Source organism: Hyperolius riggenbachi, chromosome 3 (genome assembly GCF_040937935.1).
Source record: "Hyperolius riggenbachi isolate aHypRig1 chromosome 3, aHypRig1.pri, whole genome shotgun sequence".
Lineage (NCBI taxonomy): Eukaryota > Metazoa > Chordata > Amphibia > Anura > Hyperoliidae > Hyperolius > Hyperolius riggenbachi.
In genome coordinates this window covers 84,959,281-84,982,102 of record NC_090648.1, presented here as the reverse complement: position 1 = coordinate 84,982,102, position 22,822 = coordinate 84,959,281, and the positions used below count along the sequence as shown (strand labels likewise).

General features: G+C 48.1%; 1 protein-coding gene across 1 annotated transcript in view; it reads right to left on the bottom strand.

Annotated features, from left to right (window-relative positions):
* The window catches only part of LOC137562783 (dnaJ homolog subfamily B member 1-like), a 29,845-nt gene extending 14,555 nt beyond the window's left edge, over positions 1–15,290 (bottom strand). The window contains exons 1-2 of the mRNA XM_068274477.1: positions 15,163–15,290; positions 7,138–7,396 (exon numbers count right to left, since the gene is read on the bottom strand). Coding sequence (XP_068130578.1) covers positions 7,138–7,348 — 211 coding nt within the window. The 5' untranslated portion in view covers positions 7,349–7,396; positions 15,163–15,290. The remainder of the gene's footprint in view (positions 1–7,137; positions 7,397–15,162) is intronic.
* Positions 15,291–22,822: the final 7,532 nt, after the last annotated feature.

The following is a 22,822-nucleotide window of genomic DNA, read 5'->3' as shown; positions in this document are numbered from 1 at the left end:
TTTAAAGGGGCCCATACACTGGTTGATTTTAGCCATCGATCGACGGCCGATTCAACCGTTTTGATCAAATCACCTAGAAATCGATGCAGCAGAAAACATGATCGATTGGCAGATCGATCGATTTCCGTCCGATTTTGATCGATCGGTCCGGACGGAAAATCTGGGTCGGCCCATAGGGTTGCATTGGATCAAATGGTGCAACACTGCATTTCGATGGAATTTCAATAGATTCAGTTTGGTCAGGTGATAGATATGCAAGTCTCTGATTTGCTAGTCATGATCATGTGCTAAAGCAGGATGTGGTCACAGCAAATCAGAGCTTTGCAAATCTATCAGCTGATCAAACAAATCACATGTTTCTGTAGGAGTTCTCCTAGACATGGCCATCGCTTCTCACCAATGTGTGAGTTAGTAATAAAACTGATGCTTTTTTTACTGTTGTATTAAAATATATAAACTGAAATGTCCCATTTTCTGCATGTAAGTTTATTTTCTTGCAATATCCAGCTTTCTTTGCTCCAGCTATAGCCTCAGGTTGTGCCTTTACATCTGCCGGTGAGCAAAGGTGGGGCTGCCTTGCCTTACTTCCGATTATGTTGTTTATCCTCACATATATCCTCTAGATTGCAAGCTCCCAAGCACAGGGCTCTCGTACCCCGTTTGGGTCCTGGAATTTATTGTTCATTTTGTATCTTGCAATCTGTTATAAATTTTACGTCCCATGTTACACTTGTCATTGTAATTACCAAATCTGTATTTTGTACCAGTGTCCATATTTATGCATACAATTGTCCAATTGGTTTTCTCCAGGCTGATTGCTCCTTCGCATCCTGCGCTTCTCATCTCCGGTACACTTTAACTACTAGTAGCATATCTGCACTGCAGAGTTAATGGGATATGCCTAGCTGGGATCTGGATTTTACATTGCCACTGTAGTGCTGATATGGTCATTCCTATAAATGGCTCCTAATTCCATAATGCAGACATCTTGCATTATTGATTAAGATATTTTGGCCCTGCTTTGTAACAGCTACACGCAGTTTCAAACTTTAGTTCTGCTTCAAGTATGTTGGAGATTTTTGAATCCAGATAGTTGAACCATTTATCTCTGGACCTCATAATTTCATTATGCATGCTGAATAAGACTTATGAGGGCAAGAAATAAGGGGGGGGGGGGGGGGGGAGAGATAGGAAGGGAATGGGAGTTGGTAGATGGAGGCAAGTAACATGGAAAAAAAAAGAAAAAAGAAAAAAAAGAAGATACAGCGACGTGACACAGCATAAAAGTGTGCAGGGCATGCTCTGATTTGTAGAAATACCAAACTCAACTACAGGTCAGAACTTGTACAGTTCACTCCCTGCACAGGTTGCCGGTCAGACATGTTCAAGAAATACTAGGAATGAAATTCTGGCAAGATTTACTGTAATAAAATAGATTTTATTACTAATAGATTCTATGCGGTGTCCTAATAAAAGTAATGCTACAGATATGATATCCTACAGAATACATAAAAAAAGGATACTCATTCTGCATCCAGATGTACCAATCAATGTTTAAAGATACCGTGTTTCCCAGAAAATAAGACACGGTCATATTAATTTTTGTTTCAAAAGTGTGCTAGGGCTTCTATTCAGGGGAAGTCTTAATATTTAGAGAAAAAGGGATATTTGACCTAAGTCTTATATTGAGCTATTCTTAATAGCCGACTGAGCCCGCTCATACATGCGCAGTAACACGGAGCTGCGGGCTCCACGCTACTGCACATGCGTAGGTAGGCTTGCGGACATTGCGTGCACTTAAACAATGAACAGGAGCCGTGCTTAGCAACTGGGGGCTTGTTACAACCGGGGGAAGCCTCACTAGGATCCTGAGGCTTCCCTCTCTAAATAGTAAGCAGCAGATTTTGAGCTTTGTCTCGAGTTTGCTTTAGAGTTGGTTGGAGTCCTACCAGTTTTAATTCAGACCCCTTTTACACTAGCATTGCATTACCCTGTTTTACCCAGGGCTGGAGTCGGTACAAAAAGCCACCGACTCTGACTCCTCAGTTTAGGATTCCACTGACTCCTCTAATTTGCATATTACAATCTTGTTGATTGAAAGTATGTAACATGAAAATCGTCTCTTAACTGCCAACGCTTAAGAATTTTAAAAGACAACTGAAGTGAGAATGATATGGAGACTGCCATATTTATTCCCTTTAGTCATAGACTTAAACTAGTCCTTGGTAAGAATACTTGTAAAGTTGTAAAAGGTACAGGCAGGAACAAAGAACATCTATCAGGCCCTAGGCAATGTAACTGGGTACATGTAAGAGTGATGTGCAGGTACTCTGCAGGAGAATGAGGGGATTCTTCCTCTATTACACATTCTTCATGCACAATCTGAACCAGGTTTATGGGTGATAGACAACACTTCTGTGTTCAATGTGCACAGCATTCTCAGTGGATTCCCCGCAGCTCTGTGGGGAGTGCATATGTAGAGTATAGTACTACTGTGTAACAAAGTAAACCTGAGACAGATGAAATTAAAGTTTTATACATATCTGGGGCTTCCTCCAGCCCCCTTCAGGCTAATCAGTCCCTCGCTGTCCTCCTCCCCCACCTGGATCTTCTGCTATGGGTCCAGGTACTTGAGCCAGTCAGGCGTAGTGCGCATGCACACACTCCGCCGCCGGGAGCATACTACACCTGCGCAGCACTATTGCGCAGGTGCAAAACGCTCCTGGCTGTGGAAGCGGTATGCAGCCGGACTGCGCTGACTGGCTGAATTACCAGGACTCATAGCAGAAGATCCAGGTGGTGGAGGTGGACAGCGAGGGACTGATTGGCCTGAAGGGGGCTGGAAGAAGCCCCAGGTATGTATAACACTTTTCTTTTCATCCTTCTCAGGTACCATTTAATTTGTTGTCACCAAACCAAAGTTTAACAATATCAAATTATTTGATTTCATGAGCAAAGAGAGTGCATTTGCATAAATCAGAATCAACGCAGAATTATTTCCATCTCATTGACCATCTCTATTAGTGACACAGCTACACATCAGGCTTTATACTTACAGCATAGATGTTATTTAGTATATATAAGAGATTCCTGTGTACACATCATATATACAGTCACAATCAGATGTGTATATCTGACTTTAAAAATTCGGGGACTGCTCTATTGAAGCAGCACAAGTAACTAATTTTGATTGGTTTATTTCATTTTTGTGGACTAAGCACAGCTATTACTGTATGTATAAATTATTTATGATTATTATCTGAGAAATAGAACATTTTATCATATTTTCAATTACAGTTTAAATTCATTAGGAGTCGGAGTCGGTGCATTTTTTCCTGACTCCAGGCACCCAAAATTGCCCCGACTTCACAGCCCTGGTTTTACCGCAGGGTAATGCAAAGGCAATGCAAGTCAATAGGGCCTTTTACACTTGTTGCTTCAGAAGTGTCCATCCTACCGCACAGCCTGCAGCGTGTTACCGCAAGCAGCCCTCTTAACACGGTGCTTGGGATAATGGTCTACGGGCACCGCTGTATGTGTGAACGATGGAGCATAATGTATCAGAGCGCGCATGTGTGGCCCAACTGGAATCACAGAGACGTACTTCCTGCCCTGCAGAGCGCAAGTCACTGAGGGGGGGGGGGGCGCACTCTGCCACAGGGTCTTTTTAAGAAGGATATGTGAGGTGAATGTGCGGCAGGGGATCACCGCAGTGGTACAGTGTAAACCTGAGGGTAGCAACCCACTAGGACATTTTTGGCAGAGTTTTTGGATTGCCAGCGACTCCCGAAAACACTTTGCCAATGAAACTGAGTGAGGGGGAACCTATTAGTGAGATTGCAATTAGGGGTAATCGCAATTGCAGGACGTGCAGCATTTTGAGCGAGCTTACGCTCAATGCAAAGTATATAAGTGCTGCATCAATCGCTCATCAAAGCAATTATGCAGTACTTTGGGGGGAGAGCGATTGCACAATAAATACTCACCCAGTGTCTTGATTTCCTTCTTCCGTACATAGCTCCGACCCCTAAAGGAAGATGCCACAGGTGCTTCTCCGATTAGTCCTAGAGAAGCACCTATGACCTCTTCCTTTAGGGGACAGGGCTATGGACAGAAGGAGGACGTCTGGTAAGCATAAACTTAATAAAAAAAAAAAATAATAATTCGCTAGTTGGAAGCTCTGTATAGCGCTTCAAAGCATCGGGAAATTGCGAACGCAATCGCCCTAGGAATCACTGCAGACAGCACTGCTGTGATTTTACAGCGCTGCAGCGATTCCTAGTGGGTTTCAGGCCTCAAAGTTAAGAATGATAAACATTTTCTACTTTTAAAACTGGCTTAACTTTGGGAAGGACGATGCAGCCGTGGTGCTGTCAGCCAAAGCAACTGCATTTTGAAGAGGTCATCTGACGAACTTGCCAAACTGCACGCTCTTGGGAACAGAGAGTTATTCCCAGTCACTCTAACCTGCAGAACAAGTCCTCACCGGTCTAGTAAATGGCGTGATGCTATTTCTGTGTGCCATATAAAAAATTGTATGTAGCACATTATAGAATGCTGACACCACACCTGAAACCAGACTGAGCCTACTGCAGTCAGCACTTGTGGTCCTGCCATAACTAATCAACTATATGAGCTACACACAAGTCCCTCCAGCCCAGCTTCCTGTGTGAAGCGAATGTGGTCCTGTTCACCGTGAGAATCTAATCTGCATCACCTTCACTCTTCATGCACTAAATTCATAACCCTTGTAGCACTATTACTATAGTACGTGTTCTCATTTGAGGGATGGGATAACATTACATTAGCAAGCACTTTTCAAATCACCTGCACTTTAAAGCGTGAATCAGCCCTAAATACTTTCAGCCCCAGACCCTGAACAAGCATGCAGATCAGGCGAAACAAGCTGCACGCTTGAAGTGTGTGATTCAGACACTACTGCAGCCAAAGAGATTAGCAGCAATACAAGGCAACTGGTATTGTTTAATCTCCTTAGCGGTCTGGACGAGCTCAGCTCGTCCATTACCGCCGGAGGGTGTAGCTCAGGCCCTGCTGGGCCGATTTTGATGAAATAAAAAGGAGCACACGCAGCCGGCACTTTGCCAGCCGCGTGTGCTACCTGATCGCCGCGTGCAGCGGCGAAAGAGGGTCCCCCCAGCCGCTCGAGCCCAGCGTAGCCGGAACAAACAGTTCCGGGCCAGCGCTAAGGGCTGGATCGGAGGCGGCTGACGTCCATCACGTCACTCTGCTTGTCACCATGGCGACGAGGTAAGCGAAACAAGGAAGGCTGCTCATTGCGGCCTTCCGCGTTACTTCTGATCGCCGGAGGCGATCAAAAGAACGCATTCGGAGTGCCCTCTAGTGGGCTTTCATGCAACCAACTTTTAGTTGGCTGCATGTAATAGTTTTTTTTTTAATTAACAAAAAACCCTCCCGCAGCCGCCCTGGCGATCTTAATAGAACGCCAGGGAGGTTAAAAGGAAATAAAAATGTCAGCCACCATATCCCACTCACTTCAGGCTCTCCATATTTAAAACAAGGATGCAGCGGGAACCACCTAACCTGCAGACTCAATCAGGGGCAACAATTCAGAAAGACAGAGAATCACCATAGCAACCAGACTAAAATGTTGAAAAACAAAACAAAAAAAACCTTTCCCCCCCCAGGATCCTCTTCCTGGGATTGGTTTGGGGTAATCCTCAGGGTCCCAATGAGGCTACCGCATCCCAGTAGCTGCAGGGAATCCAGCGCTGGCTCACTCGAATCCCCCCACACTCCTACCCTGACAAGTCTAACAAGGTTTGATTTATTTACCTCGCCGGGATCCAGCACAGGGGCAGTAGCAGTTCTTTGTTTGGGCAAGGCGGAAATAGCAGAGCCCAATTGTATCCGCTCTACTGCGCAGGCGCAAAAGGACTCGCATCTGCGCAGTAGAGCAGATCGATCAGGTTCGGCTATTTCCGCATTAACCAGAAGGAAGAGAGGCCAGTGTACCTGTGCAGGATCGCAGAAGGTAAAAATTTACATCACCGCACTTCAGGGGGCTGCAGAAGGAGAATGCCAGGACACCGGAGGATAGGGGAAGCCTTTGTTAGGATCCAGAGGCTTTCCCCTCCCCGAGGTAAGTGCCACCCACGTTTTCTTAATACAGGTTTTCTTTAATATTTCCTGACTAATAATACATTTAAAAAGAGAGAAGGGTTACGCAGACTGTCAGAGAATCCGCTGTTTCTCTCGCCAACCTACCAGAATTGTGTCCAACTGTGTAATCCTTACACACGTTAAAAAAAAAAATTAACAAATAATTTTTCAAAGAGTATGGGTTCTTGGAGTTAGCCCTGGGTAGATTATGGCTTCAGCTCAGCCAGTGGCTTTATCTGCTTCTATCCCCCCCTCTATTCCTGATCCAGCTTGCCTTCTCCTCAGCTACCTGTTTAGAGAAGGATTAGGATCCTGGTAACTGTTGCAAATGTTACATGCAAACTTCCTGCCCAGTGGCCGCATGCCCGGTCTCTCCATACGCGGCGCACAGGCCCGGTCTCTCCATACGCGGCGCACAGGCCCGGTCTCTCCATACGCGGCGCACAGGCCCGGTCTCTCCATACGCGGCGCACAGGCCCGGTCTCTCCATACGCGGCGCACAGGCCCGGTCTCTCCATACGCGGCGCACAGGCCCGGTCTCTCCATACGCGGCGCACAGGCCCGGTCTCTCCATACGCGGCGCACAGGCCCGGTCTCTCCATACGCGGCGCACAGGCCCGGTCTCTCCATACGCGGCGCACAGGCCCGGTCTCTCCATACGCGGCGCACAGGCCCGGTCTCTCCATACGCGGCGCACAGGCCCGGTCTCTCCATACGCGGCGCACAGGCCCGGTCTCTCCATACGCGGCGCACAGGCCCGGTCTCTCCATACGCGGCGCACAGGCCCGGTCTCTCCATACGCGGCGCACAGGCCCGATCTCTCCATACGCAGCGCACAGGCCCGATCTCTCCATACGCAGCGCACAGGCCCGGTCTCTCCATACGCGACGCACAGGCTCGATCTCTCCATACGCAGCGCACAGGCCCGGTCTCTCCATACGCAGCGCACAGGCTCGATCTCTCCATACGCAGCACACAGACCATACCCTCACTCACCTTCCTCCCCATATTTATCAAATATCTCCCTCTTCTTGGGGTCACTCAGTACATCATAGGCTTCAGCGATCTCTTTGAAGCGCTCTTCAGCTCCCGGGTCCTTGTTCTTGTCAGGATGATACTTCAGCGCCTGTTTCCTGTAGGCCTTCTTGATATCCTCCTCTGACGCTCCTTTTGCTATTCCCAGGATCTTGTAGTAATCCTTGCCCATGTTTCTGGGGACTCTTCACAAGTAACAGGAATACCAATGCAGAAACAACTGTGGACACAAAACACACATTTAACTATTCAGTTGATCTGTACAGAACAGAACTGAGGCACTGTAGTGACACTGTAGTAGAATGCAGTAAATTATTCAGGATACCCACTTTTATGGACAGTTTCCTGGTTTTAGCATCAAAAACACTTCCTGTATCTATATATTTCTGTATACCAGTATTTAACGTACTTCGAGTTATCAGGGGAAAAATGAATAAAATAAGTGCTACTTACCGGGGGCTTCCTCCAGCCCCAAGCTCCCAGCATGCCCCTCACCGCAGCTCTGCAGTCAGCCGTTCGCCGCAGGTCCGTCCCGGTCCTCGACGATAACGTCCGGCCGACCTCCAGGTCGGCCTGTACAGCGCCTGCGCGAGCAACACTGTCAATCGCCGCCACGTGGGCCGGAGCGGACTGCGCAGGCGCAGAACTACTGCACCTGCGCAGTCCGCTCCGGCCCATGTGGCGGTGATGGACAACGCCGCTCGCGCAGGCACAGTACAGGCCGACCTGGAGGTCGCCCTGACGTCATCACCGGGGACCGGGACGGAGCTGCGGCGAATGGCTGCGGGGAGAGCTGCGGCGAAGGACATGCTGGGAGCTTGGGGCTGGAGGAAGCCCCCGGTAAGTAGCACTTATTTTATTCATTTTCCCCCTTTTAACTCCTTTAAAAGCTAGTGTGAACCGAAAAAAAATGAAAAAAAAAAAAATCAACCAGATACTTGCCTAAGGAGAGGGGAGGCTCTGGAGCCTATAGAGACTTCCCGATCTCCCGGCGGTGTCCTCGCTCCAGCGCTGTCACCCCCGGCAGCAGTAACCGACCGGTGGAATACTGCGCTCTGCCGCTGGAGGCTTCGGAAGTGTTCTGGAGCCTGCACTAGCGCACTCACACATGTGCAGTACAGAGCCGCCAGTCTTCAGGAGCACTTGTACTTCCGAAGCCTCCAGCGACCAGTGATTCTAACGGAGGTGACATAGCTGCAACGAGGGATCCGTGAAAAGAGAAGGAAAGCTCCATAGGACCCAGAGCCTTGCCTCTCCTTAGGTGAGTTTCCATAGCTTCACCCTTCCAATGACACTTAGCCTAGGCTTTTTAACTATGTGGAATTCTCCCAGGCATTCTGGGAGACCGGGTATATTTTGTACTGGCTTTGGATAGCTCAGCAAACAAACATTCAGCAGAGATCACCTGACAGAGCTAACATGCTGCCACCTGCGGTAAATTGGCAAACACTGACTAATTTATAAATGAATATTGCTCAATAAAAAAATAATAATTACGTTATTTTCACTATAGTTCCGCTTTATGTATGAGCCAAATAAAGTGCATCAGTCCTGTCTAAGAATGAGAAGTCATCACAGCAACACAATGAGGTCATTTGTACTGAAGCAGATGTGCAAGGCTTTCACATTCACTAAATAAAATGAACTTTATTGAATTATAAAGGCATATCTCTGGTCTGGACAGCACTGTTTTCCATTAGGCCTGGCTGAAAGCCAATAGCCTATTACTGGAAATGATACAAGTATAGCCTATATGAAATTTTTATCCTCAGATTGCTGTACAAATATTCTGTCTCTCCATAGCTGACATCAATTCCTACCTTCATTCCTTTTGAAAGATGCAGCTCAGAAACATGCACTTTTTTTGTTTTTTGTTACAGCGATATAAATCCTGCAAGAAATCTGCAGTGTATCCACTTCCTGCTCCCATGGAAGCAGACATATTGTTAGCATCTGGTGCTTTCCAATTAGGCTCTCTAGTTCCCAAATACAGCAGCGCTCCAGATCTATCTAGCTTGGCGTCAGACATGATTAATGTACAAAAAGGCACACAAGAGTCCTTCTATATGCACCACAGTAGTTCCCCAGGCTCCTCTCCATAGAACTCCACACAAGGCCAACATGTTATATAGAAATGAAAAAGACAAGAGCCAATAGTGTAACCCTCGGGCGGAGCTGGCATAGGCGGATATATAAGGACTCTTATGTACCTTTTTGTGGACATTAATCAGGTCCAACTCCAAGCTAGATAGGTCTGGAGCGATGCTGTATTTGGGAACTTGACTGTGACTATCTTACATCAGATGGTATTAAGCACGCACTACGCATATAGATAAATTATAATTGTGTTGATTCCATAAGCGCAATTGTTGTAAATTAGGCTCTATGCCGTGGCAGTCAGGTGACACAGCTGAGGGATCAAATTACACCTTGTGATTATCCACAGATGAGAAAGAATCAGACAGGCTAAACTCTCTGAATACATACAGGGTGCATTTCTCTCAGTTTTCCTTCTGTCCAGAGTCAAGGTAATTTTAGGTACCTGGAGTCGGAGGTTTCAAAAAAGAGAAGAGTTGGAGTAAGAGGATTTTTGTACTGACTCCACAGCACTGCTTCGGTCCTGTGCAAGAGTTCAGCTCCACTTTAACAAGGGCTTAATGTCCCCCCAAAAAAGGGGGCTTCTGCTAGCCTCCCTGTGTCCTCGCCGTCTCTGAACGATCCTCCACTCTCTCGCCGCAGCACAGGTCCGTTACCACTGACTTCCAAGTCAACAGCCACTGCACCTGATTGGCCCTGGTCGCCGGCATCCTCGCTACCCTCGCCAGGAACGTCCTGCACAGAAGCAATACAAGAAAACCTCATACTGTGCAGGACGCTCCCGACGAGGGGAGCGCAAACAAGGACGCACACAGCCAGGGCCGCACAGGTGCAATGGACAGAGTCTCGCCAGCATCCTTGTTCGCACTGACATTAAGATCCGGGTCATCAAGCCAGGACCAGACACTTGCGTCAGAGCGAGCGGGGACGCTGGCCAGGGTGGAGGGGAGAGACGATCGCCAGGGGAACGTCAGCAAGGTGAGTGGATCCTCTTCTTTTCCCCCTACTGCCACAACTCTTACAGTGATCACTACGATACGCCGGCGATCGTAGTGATCAGAAGCCTGACCACTGAGCCATATGACAGGTTAATCTCCCCTCTAGTGTGCGCACGATCGCACCGGGTGCGCAAACGGCAGGTGGCGTAAATCCTACGCCGCATCAGGCTTAGACAGCCACAAGTGCGGTGTAGGATGTACATGCAGCAGTCCCCAAAAGGTTTAAGCACTACATTTCTTAGTAGTGAATCGTTACAAACACCACTAAGATATCACTGAGAATTGGAGATATGGGTGGAACCGAAACGTGGCCATACACTTATAGATGGCCACCAGATGGACTGTCCGTTAGATCGATCTCTGATAGATTCCTCTCTGATCAGATTCAATTTGCTGCCCACACAAAGACTTTGAATCAACTTCAGTATGAAATAGAATGAAAATTGTGGAGCCGCCAACGTCTGCCTCGCCGCCCCCAGGCCTGCCAGACTAGTATATACACAGCTGCATAAAAACAAAACATCCACTATCAGACAATGAAAGCAAGGTCTGACCACTCTGAGAACTTTTAACTGCTATTCTGTGGATAAAGAGTGTAGTTGTGCACAATTAACCACTGATGCCAGCTTATCAGAAGGAAGCAATTGTATGCAAGAGAAAGTTCCAAGGTTTCACAATCACCTTTCCCCCAGATATTACTCAGCTGATGGCATGCAGGAGCCCTGCCTATACCCTAGACTAGGGGAAAGACTGATGCTGGGTACAAACCATGCGTTTGTTTTGGTCTATTTCCCATCCGATCAATTTTCAGTTAGATTTTCCTGTCGATTAACACTCGGTTCTCTATTTCCATTCACTTCTATAAGAAATCGATCAGAAAAACAATCGAAAATAAGATTGGACATGTCAGAAATTATCTATCGAACAATCTATCTGAAAAAAAAAAAAAAAAACACTTATGGTGTATTCCCAGCACGATATCTCCCTATTAGTTGTTTCTCTGCTCTACCACCTTGATGTTCAGCCCAGGCACCAGCAGGAATGATATAGCAATTGTGCACTGGTGACACCACTAGAAAGTGAAAGCTATAATCCAATCGGAAAAATCGGATTTCCGCAGAAATACCACATTACAGCAACTCGGTACTTTTAGCCCAATCATAGAACTTGTGAGCATTGGACCAATTGTAGAATGCAGAATTTTTCTCCCCAAAAATCAGATTACCATGGTAATTTTATACCAATCACAAAACATGAATACTACTGAGTATTCCCAAGTCTGCTCTGAAGGCATTTGTAAACTTTTTCTGCATGCGGAAAACTCTGTGAATGTCAACATGGTCTTATTTCAGTCGGGAATGTACTGCAATTGGATTATTATATTGCATTGTGAATAGAGCCCATTATGTGCAGCAAGTACAGCAGGTTATAGCAAGCCACAAATTGTACGATCTGTAAAGAACGGATATCATTCATTGTCCTCCATATGACTGTTCACACTTCTGCACTGCCATCGCACAGCAATACGCATTTTCAGGTAGGTTTGTAAACATAAAACTAAACCCAGCTACTATTGTAGTATAGAATAAAAAAAAAATCATTTAGAAATACCTTATTATCCCAGCTAAATCCAATCCTGGAGATAAAGTACAACAAAATATAACTTGCTCAATTCTGCACATTAGTTACAGATCCAATGTGAATCATAGGAAGCTTCTCTAGGTTGTGCTAGACTCCTGGGCACTGCCCAACTACATGGAGGCCCAGATTCCACAGGAAGCAGCCTAAAGCAGTTATGCAATCAGCAGAGATTGTGGGATATAACAAGAAACAGATATTCTCATCATGAGTGCATCCTCATATGTATTTTAGGTGAGAGATGGGTAGAAGAGGTAATGTGATTTTTCTAGTGGACAAACAGTGGCAAAATCCTACAATACTATTCCTCAATATTCTCACTTTCTACCCTAGTCTACACTTTGCTGCCTGTCTAAAAGCAGAAGGGAATACTAGAGGAAAGGTATTATTTGACAGAGACGTAATAAAGGGACAGCACTGAACACAAAATCCCCCAAAAAATCAGATACACAAAAACAGAACCTAGCATATGACATTTTGGATTAAGGCTTTCAGAGCAAAGACGTGGAATGTACTGTACATGTAGAAACAGCACTTGAAAGCTCTGGCACATGGTAAAGCCAAAATGTAATTTTATTTGCTGAATGTAGTAGAATATAAGCAACGTTACCAATATTCTACTATCACCTATCGCAATCTAAATCACATCATCTTTCCGCTACCTACGCCTAACACTAAGCTCGGCCTCTAATCATCACTGAAACCGCTAATTCAGTCTACTGATAAATCTAGCCATTAAGTACCATGCATCATAATTACACCGTTGGCGCCGGTGATTACGATATTAACATTATGGTCTATGGGGCACCAAAATAACCAGGTACAACCAAACTACCTGTCTCAGGGTATTAAAACTTTAAAGTGTACATGAGATGGGGCAAAATAAAAATTTTTTATATATACCTGGGGCTTCCTCCATCCCCCTCATCGCTCCCTCGCCGCCATCCTCTGCTGCCTGCAGCCTTCAGAACTGGCCCCAGTAATTCATCCAGTTGGGGACAGTCGGCACAGTACAGCTGTACGCACTCGCCTGTCACGCTCCCGTGGACAGGAGTGTACTGTGCAGACACAGAAAGCTCCCAGCGACAGGAGCGTGTCAGGGGCACGCACAGCTAGGCATGCGCAGTATGCCTCAAACTGGAGGACTTCGCAATTTGCAAAGACTGCCAGCAGCGGAGGACAGCGGTGAGTAAGCGATCAGGCCAGAGGAAGCCCCAGGTATGCATACATTTTTTTCACCCCATCTCAGGTTCTCTTTAAAGGGCAATCAAAGTGAGAGGGATATGGAGGCTGCCATATTTATTTATTTTTATGCAATACCAGTTGCCTGGCTATCCTGCTGATCCTCTGCCTCTAATACTTTTAGCCATAGACCCTGAACAAGCATGCAACAGATCAGATGTTTCTGACATTATTGTCAAATCTGACAAAAATAGCTGCATGCTTGTTTCTGGTGCGATTCAGACACTATAATAGCCAAATAGATCAGCAGGGCTGCCAGGCAACTGGTATTGTTTAAAAGGAGATAAATATGGCAGCCACCATATCATTCTCACTTCAGTATACAAACACACAGAATGTGAGAGAGAGATAGAAAAACATTGATTGAAAGTGAGAAGACAGATGCAGAGACACACATACTTAGCTTTACTCAGCTGAAGCTTTACCTCACTAAGCAGCAATGTGACAGGTTACTGGCAGGTATGTCCCTAAATAGCAGTGCTGCTGCTGCCTGTGCTGAAGAGACCCCCATTCCCTATACACAGCCTCCCCAGAGCCCCTGTGCCACATAAGGTACAGTGGGGGGCATGCCTACATGTACAGCAGCAGAAAGCCTCCCCTGAGACAATGAGAAGCCCCCCTGTATACCCAGCTGATCGGAGCCCAGTCTGTCCTGACTCCCTGTGCCACATACAGTGGGCGTGTCTCCCTGTGACAATGAGAAGCCCCCTGTATACACAGCTGATCGGAGCCCAGTCTGTCCTGACTCCCTGTGCCACATACAGTGGGCATGCCTCCCCTGTGACAATGAGAAGCCCCCCATACATACAGCTGATCAGAGCCCAGTCTGTCCTGACTCCCTGTGCCACATACAGTGGGCATATCTCCCCTGTGACAATGAGAAGCCCCCCTGTATACACAGCTGATCAGAGCCCAGTCTGCCCTGACTCCCTGTGCCACATACAGTGGGCATGTCTCCATGTGACAATGAGAAGCCCCCTGTATACACAGCTGATCGGAGCCCAGTCTGTCCTGACTCCCTGTGCCACATACAGTGGGCATGTCTCCCCTGTGACAATAAGAAGCCCCCCTGTATACACAGCTGATCAGAGCCCAGTCTGCCCTGACTCCCTGCGCCACATACAGTGGGCATGCCTCCCCTGTGACAATGAGAAGCCCCCCATACATACAGCTGATCAGAGCCCAGTCTGTCCTGACTCCCTGTGCCACATACAGTGGGCATATCTCCCCTGTGACAATGAGAAGCCCCCCTGTATACCCAGCTGATCAGAGCCCAGTCTGTCCTGACTCCCTGTGCCACATACAGTGGGCATGCCTCCCCTGTGACAATGAGAAGCCCCCTGTATACACAGCTGATCAGAGCCCAGTCTGCCCTGACTCCCTGTGCCACATACAGTGGGCATATCTCCCCTGTGACAATGAGAAGCCCCCCTGTATACACAGCTGATCAGAGCCCAGTCTGCCCTGAATCTCTGTGCCACATACAGTGGGCGTGTCTCCCTGTGACAATAAGAAGCCCCCCTGTATACACACCTGATCAGAGCCCAGTCTGCCCTGACTCCCTGTGCCACATACAGTGGGCATGTCTCCTCTGTGACAATGAGAACCCCCCCTGTATACACAGCTGATCAGAGCCCAGTCTGCCCTGACTCCCTGTGCCACATACAGTGGGCGTGTCTCCCTGTGACAATAAGAAGCCCCCCTGTATACACACCTGATCAGAGCCCAGTCTGCCCTGACTCCCTGTGCCACATACAGTGGGCATGTCTCCCCTGTGACAATGAGAAGCCCCCCTGTATACACACCTGATCAGAGCCCAGTCTGCCCTGACTCCCTGTGCCACATACAGTGGGCATGTCTCCCCTGTGACAATGAGAAGCCCCCCTGTATACACACCTGATCAGAGCCCAGTCTGCCCTGACTCCCTGTGCCACATACAGTGGGCATACCTCCCCTGTGACAATGAGAAGCCCCCCTGTATACACAGCTGATCCGATCCCAGCATACATACCTGCGTTCAGCCTCCGTGTGACAACACTGCTGGAGTCCAGTAACAGCCTGACTCTTCTATGCGAGCAGCTCCACCTCCAGAACCTTCCAGATCTTTCTTCCGCACTCCAGAAGCTGCGTGAGCTGGCTCTTCATCCCCGCCAATCACTGCCCTCGGGAAAAGAGCGTCACCCAATCGGAGAGAGAGGCGAAACACTACCAATCCGTTCAGAGCATTCTCCGCCAATGTTTGACTTCCGGGGGGGTGTGACGCTCCTCTAGCAGCTTATTGGTTAGCAAAAGATTGTTGAGAAAACTTTGACGAATGAGGAAGCAGAAGAAGGAAAGCATCATCAGATGTGCTTGTTAGCTGGCTGCCATGTTGGATGAGGGTTGCTTGCCCTCACCTGCGCTGGCATCTGTGGTGTCAGAATAATCTACCCTCTTCCTTCTTAGCCTTCTTATTTGTTGTAGTTGTGAGGAATGAGCTCTTAACTGTGCCTCTTTAAAAAAAAAAAAAAAAAAAAAAAAGCAATGAGCTCTATTCCTCTTTGCTTCGTACCTAGGGCTTCTGCCAGCCGGAGCAGTGCTTTTCAGCGCTACAAGATTTGGGCGCAGCCAGCGCTGCCATAGACTATAATGGGAATCAGTCTGTATAGCGGCGCTTAGTGAGTAACGTCGGCGCCGTCAGAAGACAGAGCCAAGTTGCTTAAAAAACACAATAAAGGTGGCCATACACTGTCGATTTGACATCAGATTCGACCAACAGATAGATCCCTCTCTGATCGAATCTGATCAGAGAGGGATCGTATGGCCACCTTTACTGCAAACAGATTGTGAATCGATTTCAGCCTGAAACCGATCACAATCTGTGGAGTTGCTGCCCCCCCCCGCCGCATACATTACCTGATCCGGCCGCCGCGAGACCCTGCTGTCTTCTCCGCTCTGGCTACTGAACTTCCTTTCCAGGGGAAGTTTAAACAGTAGAGGGCACTCTACTGTTTAAACTTCCTGCCGGGACAGGAAGTTCTGTGTAGCTCTGGAGCCCGAAGCGGAGAAGTAGACCAGGGGACTCGCGCCGCCTGGAGCAGGTAATGTATTACCGCTCTATTGCGTCGGTCGTCCGGCATTTGAACGCCGCTAACGACGAAAAAATCTTCCGCACGGATGGGTCGACGGGAATCGACGGGAACGATCGATTTCGGACGGAAATCGATCATTCTGTCAGCGGTGTGCGCACCGATTTCACAGCCGTTTCGATCACTGTGATCGAAATGGCTGCATATCGGCGGGAAAATCGTTAGGTGTATGGGCCCCTTAATTCGGCCTCGAGCAATCGCTGGAAGACGAATTATATCGTTTCCCCACTATCCGTGGCGGCCTGTAGGGGGAATAGTAATTAACATGGCTCGGACTTGTGCAGAAGCAGGATCAGCCATATAACAGCTGTATCCTGCGTCCAAGTCTATCGGCGCCATTTTCATATGTATGCCTGCCAGCCCCCTGCAGCCGTCCTGTGCCCACGGTCTCCTCCAACGATCCTCCGACTTGTAAGTTGACGTCTACTGCACCTGCACGGCCCTGGCCGCACACATCTTCTTATGTGTTCCCGTAGCCAGGAGCATCCTGCTCACACGCAGTACGATAAAATCTCTACTGCGCCTGTGAGGAATTCTCCCGGCGACGTGAGCTTGAACGAGGATGCGCGCAGCCAGGGCTGCCCAGGCACAGTGGACGGCAACTTCCCGAAGTGAAGGTGAGCCGCGGAGGGGGAACAGAGAATCGTTTGGTAACATCACGGGCACAGGTCGGCTGCAGGGGGCTGGCAGAAGCCCCAGGTAAGTGAAACTCTTATTTAAATCTCTTCAGGTCTGCTTTAATGCACAGATCAGGCCCGGATTTACATCACAGGAGCCTGTAGGCATAGATGTCCTGTCACCCTAGACTTCGCCCTCCATGAACCTGAAAACTTCCACCGAACTGCACTGCAAGTGGCTATACCAGCTGTCACTTCTCCCTTACTTCCCTTGCTCATCATAGGTTACTACAGGTGTCCCTTAGTATTAGATGGCCAGAGGTACACTCAGTGTTAAAGGTATACGTCTAGGGAAAATAAAAAAAAATCCACTTACCTGGGGGCTGGGGCTTCCTCCAGCCCCTGGCAGCCATCCTGTGCCCTCGCCGCAGCTCCGGTGGCTCCTGGTCTTCTCCGCTGCAGAAGCCGACCTCGCCAGGTTGGCTTCCGGGTCGGCTTTTCCTGCGCTCCACTGCTACGCCGCTGACGTCATCAGCACTGCACTGCACAGACACAGAATCTACTGCGCCTGTGCAGTACAGTCCTGATGACGTCAGCGGTGGAGCGCAGAAGAAGCTGACCCAGAAGCCGACGTGGGTGAGGTCGGCTTCTGCAGCGGAGAAGCCCCAGGTAAGTGGATTTTTGTTTTTTATTTTCCCTGGGCGTATCCTTTAAGTAGCTACAGGTACCACCAACTCAGGGGAGATCTCATCAGTGGACTCTGCGTAGGGAAGAAGAGAGAAAGGCTATCGGGGAGGGAGTAAGCCGCCTTTCCTGCAAGCACATGCCTATAGTGCCTTATGGTAAATCCGGCCCTGGCACAAATCTTTGTAAATGTATGCATTTATCTGTTGAAAATGTGTTTATGTGGCTCTTAGGTTCCGTGTTTATTGTTATTAAACTTTATTTATAAATCATTAACATATTAAGCAGCGCTGTAATAGATAGGCATACCTCCTAACTTTCTGAGATCAGAAAGTGGGACACTGAAGCCACACCTCTAACTACACAGCTGACACACCTCTAGTCACGCATTCTGTATAATATAAAAGAGATTTCCTAAAAAATGTGTTGTTTTATAATGCAAACCACACTGGACCTTTCTATCCTGGTTCATTTTCCTTCATATTAACATTTGAAGAAAAATATATCAATTTAAAGGATAGGAATAAAGATCAATTTATTCAAGTTATTAGATAATTTTGATCTAAGATTGTGGGGAAGGGGGGGGGGGGGTGATGCAGTTGCAATAAATCCTTCAGGTATCCAGGGCCCAGATTGTGCAAGGATTTGAATGTCAATAAGCCCATCTTAAGGTAGCCATACACTGGTCGATTTGCCATCAGATCGACCAGCAGATAGATTCCTCTCTGATCCAATCTGATCAGAGAGGGATCGTATGGCTGCCTTTACTGCAAACAGATTGTGAATCAATTTCAGCATAAAATCGATTCACCATCTGTGGAGCAGCCGCTGTGCTCTACTGTTTAAACTTCCTGCTGGGACAGGAAGAAGTGAAGCTTGCCGGACTCGGAGCCCAGCGCGGGGACGGAGCAGCGGTGACCAGGGGACTTGCGCCGTCCGGAGCAGGTAATGTATTGCCACTGTATTGCGCTGGTCGTCAGGCATTGGAACGCCGCTATCAACGCACTCCCAACCCGCCGGCGATCGAGCAAAATCTTCTGCACGGACAGGAACGACAGGAATCGACGGGAACGATCGATTTTGGATGGAAATCGATTGTTCGGTTAGCGTTTGTGCGACGATATCACAGCCTGTCACGGACGGTTGCGGGGCCGCAGGCGCGTCCTGGAACCGCCCGTGAAGAAAAAGCGATCGCACTCGATTCCCTGCATCGATTGCGCTTCAAATCGATACAATCTGGGTTGAGTGTGTAGGGGCAGCTGAAGTCCTTTTCTTAGCAGAGAGAGAGAGCACCATCCTAAAGGCTGGATGGCTCTTTTGATATGCTAATGAGCCTGGGCCCAGAGAGTCCCTGGCTTCAAGCTGTGCTGATGGCCCATCCATCAGGTATAAGGTGACAAGCACCATGGCAGAAGCAATCTAGTTGGGGGGAAGCCAGACCCACTGGCTCCCTCCCAGCAGGGGAGGTGACACCCAGCTGGCTGCTCCAAACTTCAAAGAGCCTTTGCCTGGGAATAACCTGAGTCTCATAGCATATCCATAACTTCCCAGATCTGTCATATTTCTGGGGTTCCTGAGATGGCAGCTTCGCCAAACGTGGGGGAAGTGTAGCATGAGCCCCGGTGCTGGTTCTGAGGAAGTTTCAGAACATTCTGAGGTAAGGACTGCCAGTTAGGCAGTTTGAAAATGCCCTGATGATACCACAGGGGTCCCACCCCTCACGTCTGGTATCAGGGCGCTGGGTAAATCGAGACAGACCTGAAAATGTTAATAAATCCGCCCTGACCTGTACGGTTCTGTGAGATAGAGCCCATATATGGGTAGATATGATTTCTAGCCCCCAGGACAAGGGGAGGGCTCATCTCATCTTCTAAGGGGGTGTATGGCTCCCCGCCCTCACTCCCTCCTACTGAATCAGGGGCATAAGAATGGCAGAGGAGCCAAACTCAGTGTCCTCCACACTGAAACATCTTGAACTCATCAGGTGCCAGCTTGAGGATATGCTGGCATCCACCTGGTCTGAACTCTGAACTCAGATTGAAACCCAGAACTCTGATTTTCCCACAAAAAGGACATCTTTCCAGGAACTAAGTATTTTTCTCCCTTCTTTTATTTTTTTATACTGGCTATTACTGTTTTAATAATTGTGATTTTAATAATTGTCTGTATATATTAATTATTTATATTGCGTGAATAAACGACTTTCTCCAAGTCATTCACTGTCCGCTACCCTGCTTATCAGCACACACAGAACTGATCCCGGGTCTCTGAAGATACGCTACTGTTTGTTTGTTGTTGGCTAGACAGAATACCGTGTGTTTAACCGTTTTATTCGCAGGACTAGTCAGTCAGTTAGTGGGCTCCACGGTCCCATGGTAACCGCGGTGGTGGCAGTTTACTCTGAACCAGTGGGTGAAGTTGTAATCACCCGTGTCTCACAGGCTCCCTTCTGAGTTGTCTGCGGCTAATTCTTAACGGTTCCTGCGCATTGACTGCGACCAGAGTTTGCACGATCTGTGCGCTGGCACCGTTTAGAAGGCTAAGTGCGGTCAGCCACTAGGGCTCCTGTGACACAGCCGATTCGATCACATTGATCGAATAGACTGTGTATCAGCGGGAAAATCGGTAAGTGTATGGGCCCCTTTAAACAGCATTCTCCATTTTACTAGTAGCCAGTGGAGAGAACAAAGGGTTGGGGTTATGTGGCAATGGCGGGGTTGGCTTGGTAACAGTCTTACGGTGGCATTCTGTACTAATTGCAGACGGAAAGAGTAGAGATCAGCAGCACCACGGAGATGTATTTATCGACTACAGTTAACACTAATTGCAGGCAGCAAAGGTCTTTGTTTTGGAAGACCTGTATAGAGAACATTGCAGTAGTCCAACCATGATGTGATCAAGGCATGAACTAGGGTCAAAAGATCAGCTGGAGGCATGAGTTATTTAGTCCTTGCAATGTTCCTTAGGTGAAGGGCTCGTTCCCACTATCGCGAATCCGCATGCGTCCAATGCATGCGGATTCGCACATGTAATGCAAGTGGATGGGCCTGTTTCCACTGTAGCGTTGTTGAGGTGCGTTTTTTTCAGCGGTAAAAAAACGCACAAAAGAGCCAAAGAATTCGCCTGCGAGTGGAATGCATGCGAATCGCCGCTAATGTATTTAATAGTAAAAACGCATGCGTTTGTTACATGCGTTTTTACCCGCGATTTCGCGTGCGATTTCGCACCTTTTTCAATTTTATTTTGCCCTGGCAGTGTCATGGTTAATTTCGCATGGCACCCTGCCATGCGAAATCGCACGCGAAATCGCGGGTAAAAACGCATGTGGAAACGCATCCGCATGCGTTTTTACAAGCGTCGGAATGCCGGCGAAATCGCGTCGCAACAGTGGAAACAAGCACGAAAGCAGGAATGTTTTCACAACAGCTGAGATTTGATTCCTGAAGCTTAATTCCCCTAAATCTGTACACCCAGGCTGTGCACAAAGTCTGAGTTGTTCAGGTCTGAACTCCCTATCCTCAGTGGTGCTTGCTGAGACTGGAGCTGCTTTGCTGCCGAGCGCTGACCTATAAGCGATGAAAAGAGTCTCGGTGTTGTCAGCATTTAGTTAGCAGGCGCAGAAAGTTCCCAGGCCCGGGAGCATGACGGGAACACGCACATGGCGGTGCCGTGCATAGGCTGAAGGGGCACGACTGGCCAGATTACTGGGCCAGGTAGCATCAGAACGTAGGGGCCAAGGAGGACAGCGAGGGACTTTAATCTCGGGGGGTACTTACCTTGGAAGGGAGACGCCTCTGGATTATAATGAGGCTTCTTCTGTCATCTTCAGCCTCTGGGATTCAGAGCTGGCAGCCGCAAGAATTCGCCGACAAGCTTGTTGCGTTGCACACAGGAGCAGTAGGGGCTGCAGTGCACGACAATATTTACAATCTGCTCTCCTTTGCAGGTGCAGTTCAAGCTTCCCCTCACGGATCAGTGAATAATAGCGCACAGCGCCTCTGCATAAAAATGGCGCCGCATTAAAAAGATACGCTTATCACTATTTATCGTTAGTACTGCATAATAATGGCGCACAGGGAAAAAAGAAGAAAAATGGCACACAGTAACGTTATTTATCAATAGTGGCACACACTAACGTTATTTATCAATAGTGGCACACACTAACGTTATTTATCAATAGCGCCCTACATAAGCCAAACTGCAGACGTTATTTAACTGCAAAACGGTGAATGGATTTAATGTAGCACTGTCAAGGTTAGGCACCACCAGGGGGGTGGTTAGGGTCAGGCACCGCCAGGGGGGTGGTTAGGGTCAGGCACCACCAGGGGGGTGGTTAGGGTCAGGCACCACCAGAGGGGTGGTTAGGGTTAGGCACCACCAGGGGGGTGGTTAGGGTTAGGCACCACCATGGGGGTGGCTAGGGTTAGGCACCACCGGGGGGGGGGGGGTGGTTAGGGTTAGGCACCACCAGGGGGGTGGTTAGGGTTAGACACCACCAGGGGGTCTTAGGGTTAGGCACCACCAGGGGGGTCATAGGGTTAGGCACCACCAGGGGGGTCATAGGGTTAGGCACCACCAGGGGGGGTTTAGGGGTTAGGGATAGGTACAGAGAGGGTTCTGTGTGTTAACGCTAAATAACAATAAGGCTTTAACGTTAAATAACAATAAGGCTTTATCGTTAAATAGCGATAAGCGGCAAACGGATTAGCAGCGCAACACCGTGCACCATTATTCGCAGGCGCCATTTTCAGATGGATCCTTCCCTCAGGCTCTGACAGAAATCTTTCATGGAACGGAAATCCTTCCATGGAATCTTTCATACATCAGTAGTGCTTGAATCACACACCTGAAACAAGCATGCTGCAAATTCAGTCAAACTTAAAGGGAACCTAAACTGAGAAGGATGTGGATTTTTCCTTTTAAAATAATACCAGTTGCCTGACTCTCCTGCTGACCTGTCTCTCTAATACATTTATCCACAGCCCTTGAACAAGCATGCAGATCAGGTGCTCTGACTGAAGTCAGACTGGATTAGCTGCATGCTTGTTTCAGGTGTGTGATTCAGCCACTACTGATGCGAAAGAGATCAGCAGGACTGCCAAGCAACTGGTATTGTTTAAAAGGAAAACATCCATGTTACTCTCAGTTAAGGCTCCCTTTAAGTCAAAAGTCTGATTTGCATGCTTGTTCAGAGTCCATGGCTACATGGGCAATCAACCATCAGATTTGATAATTATTATCA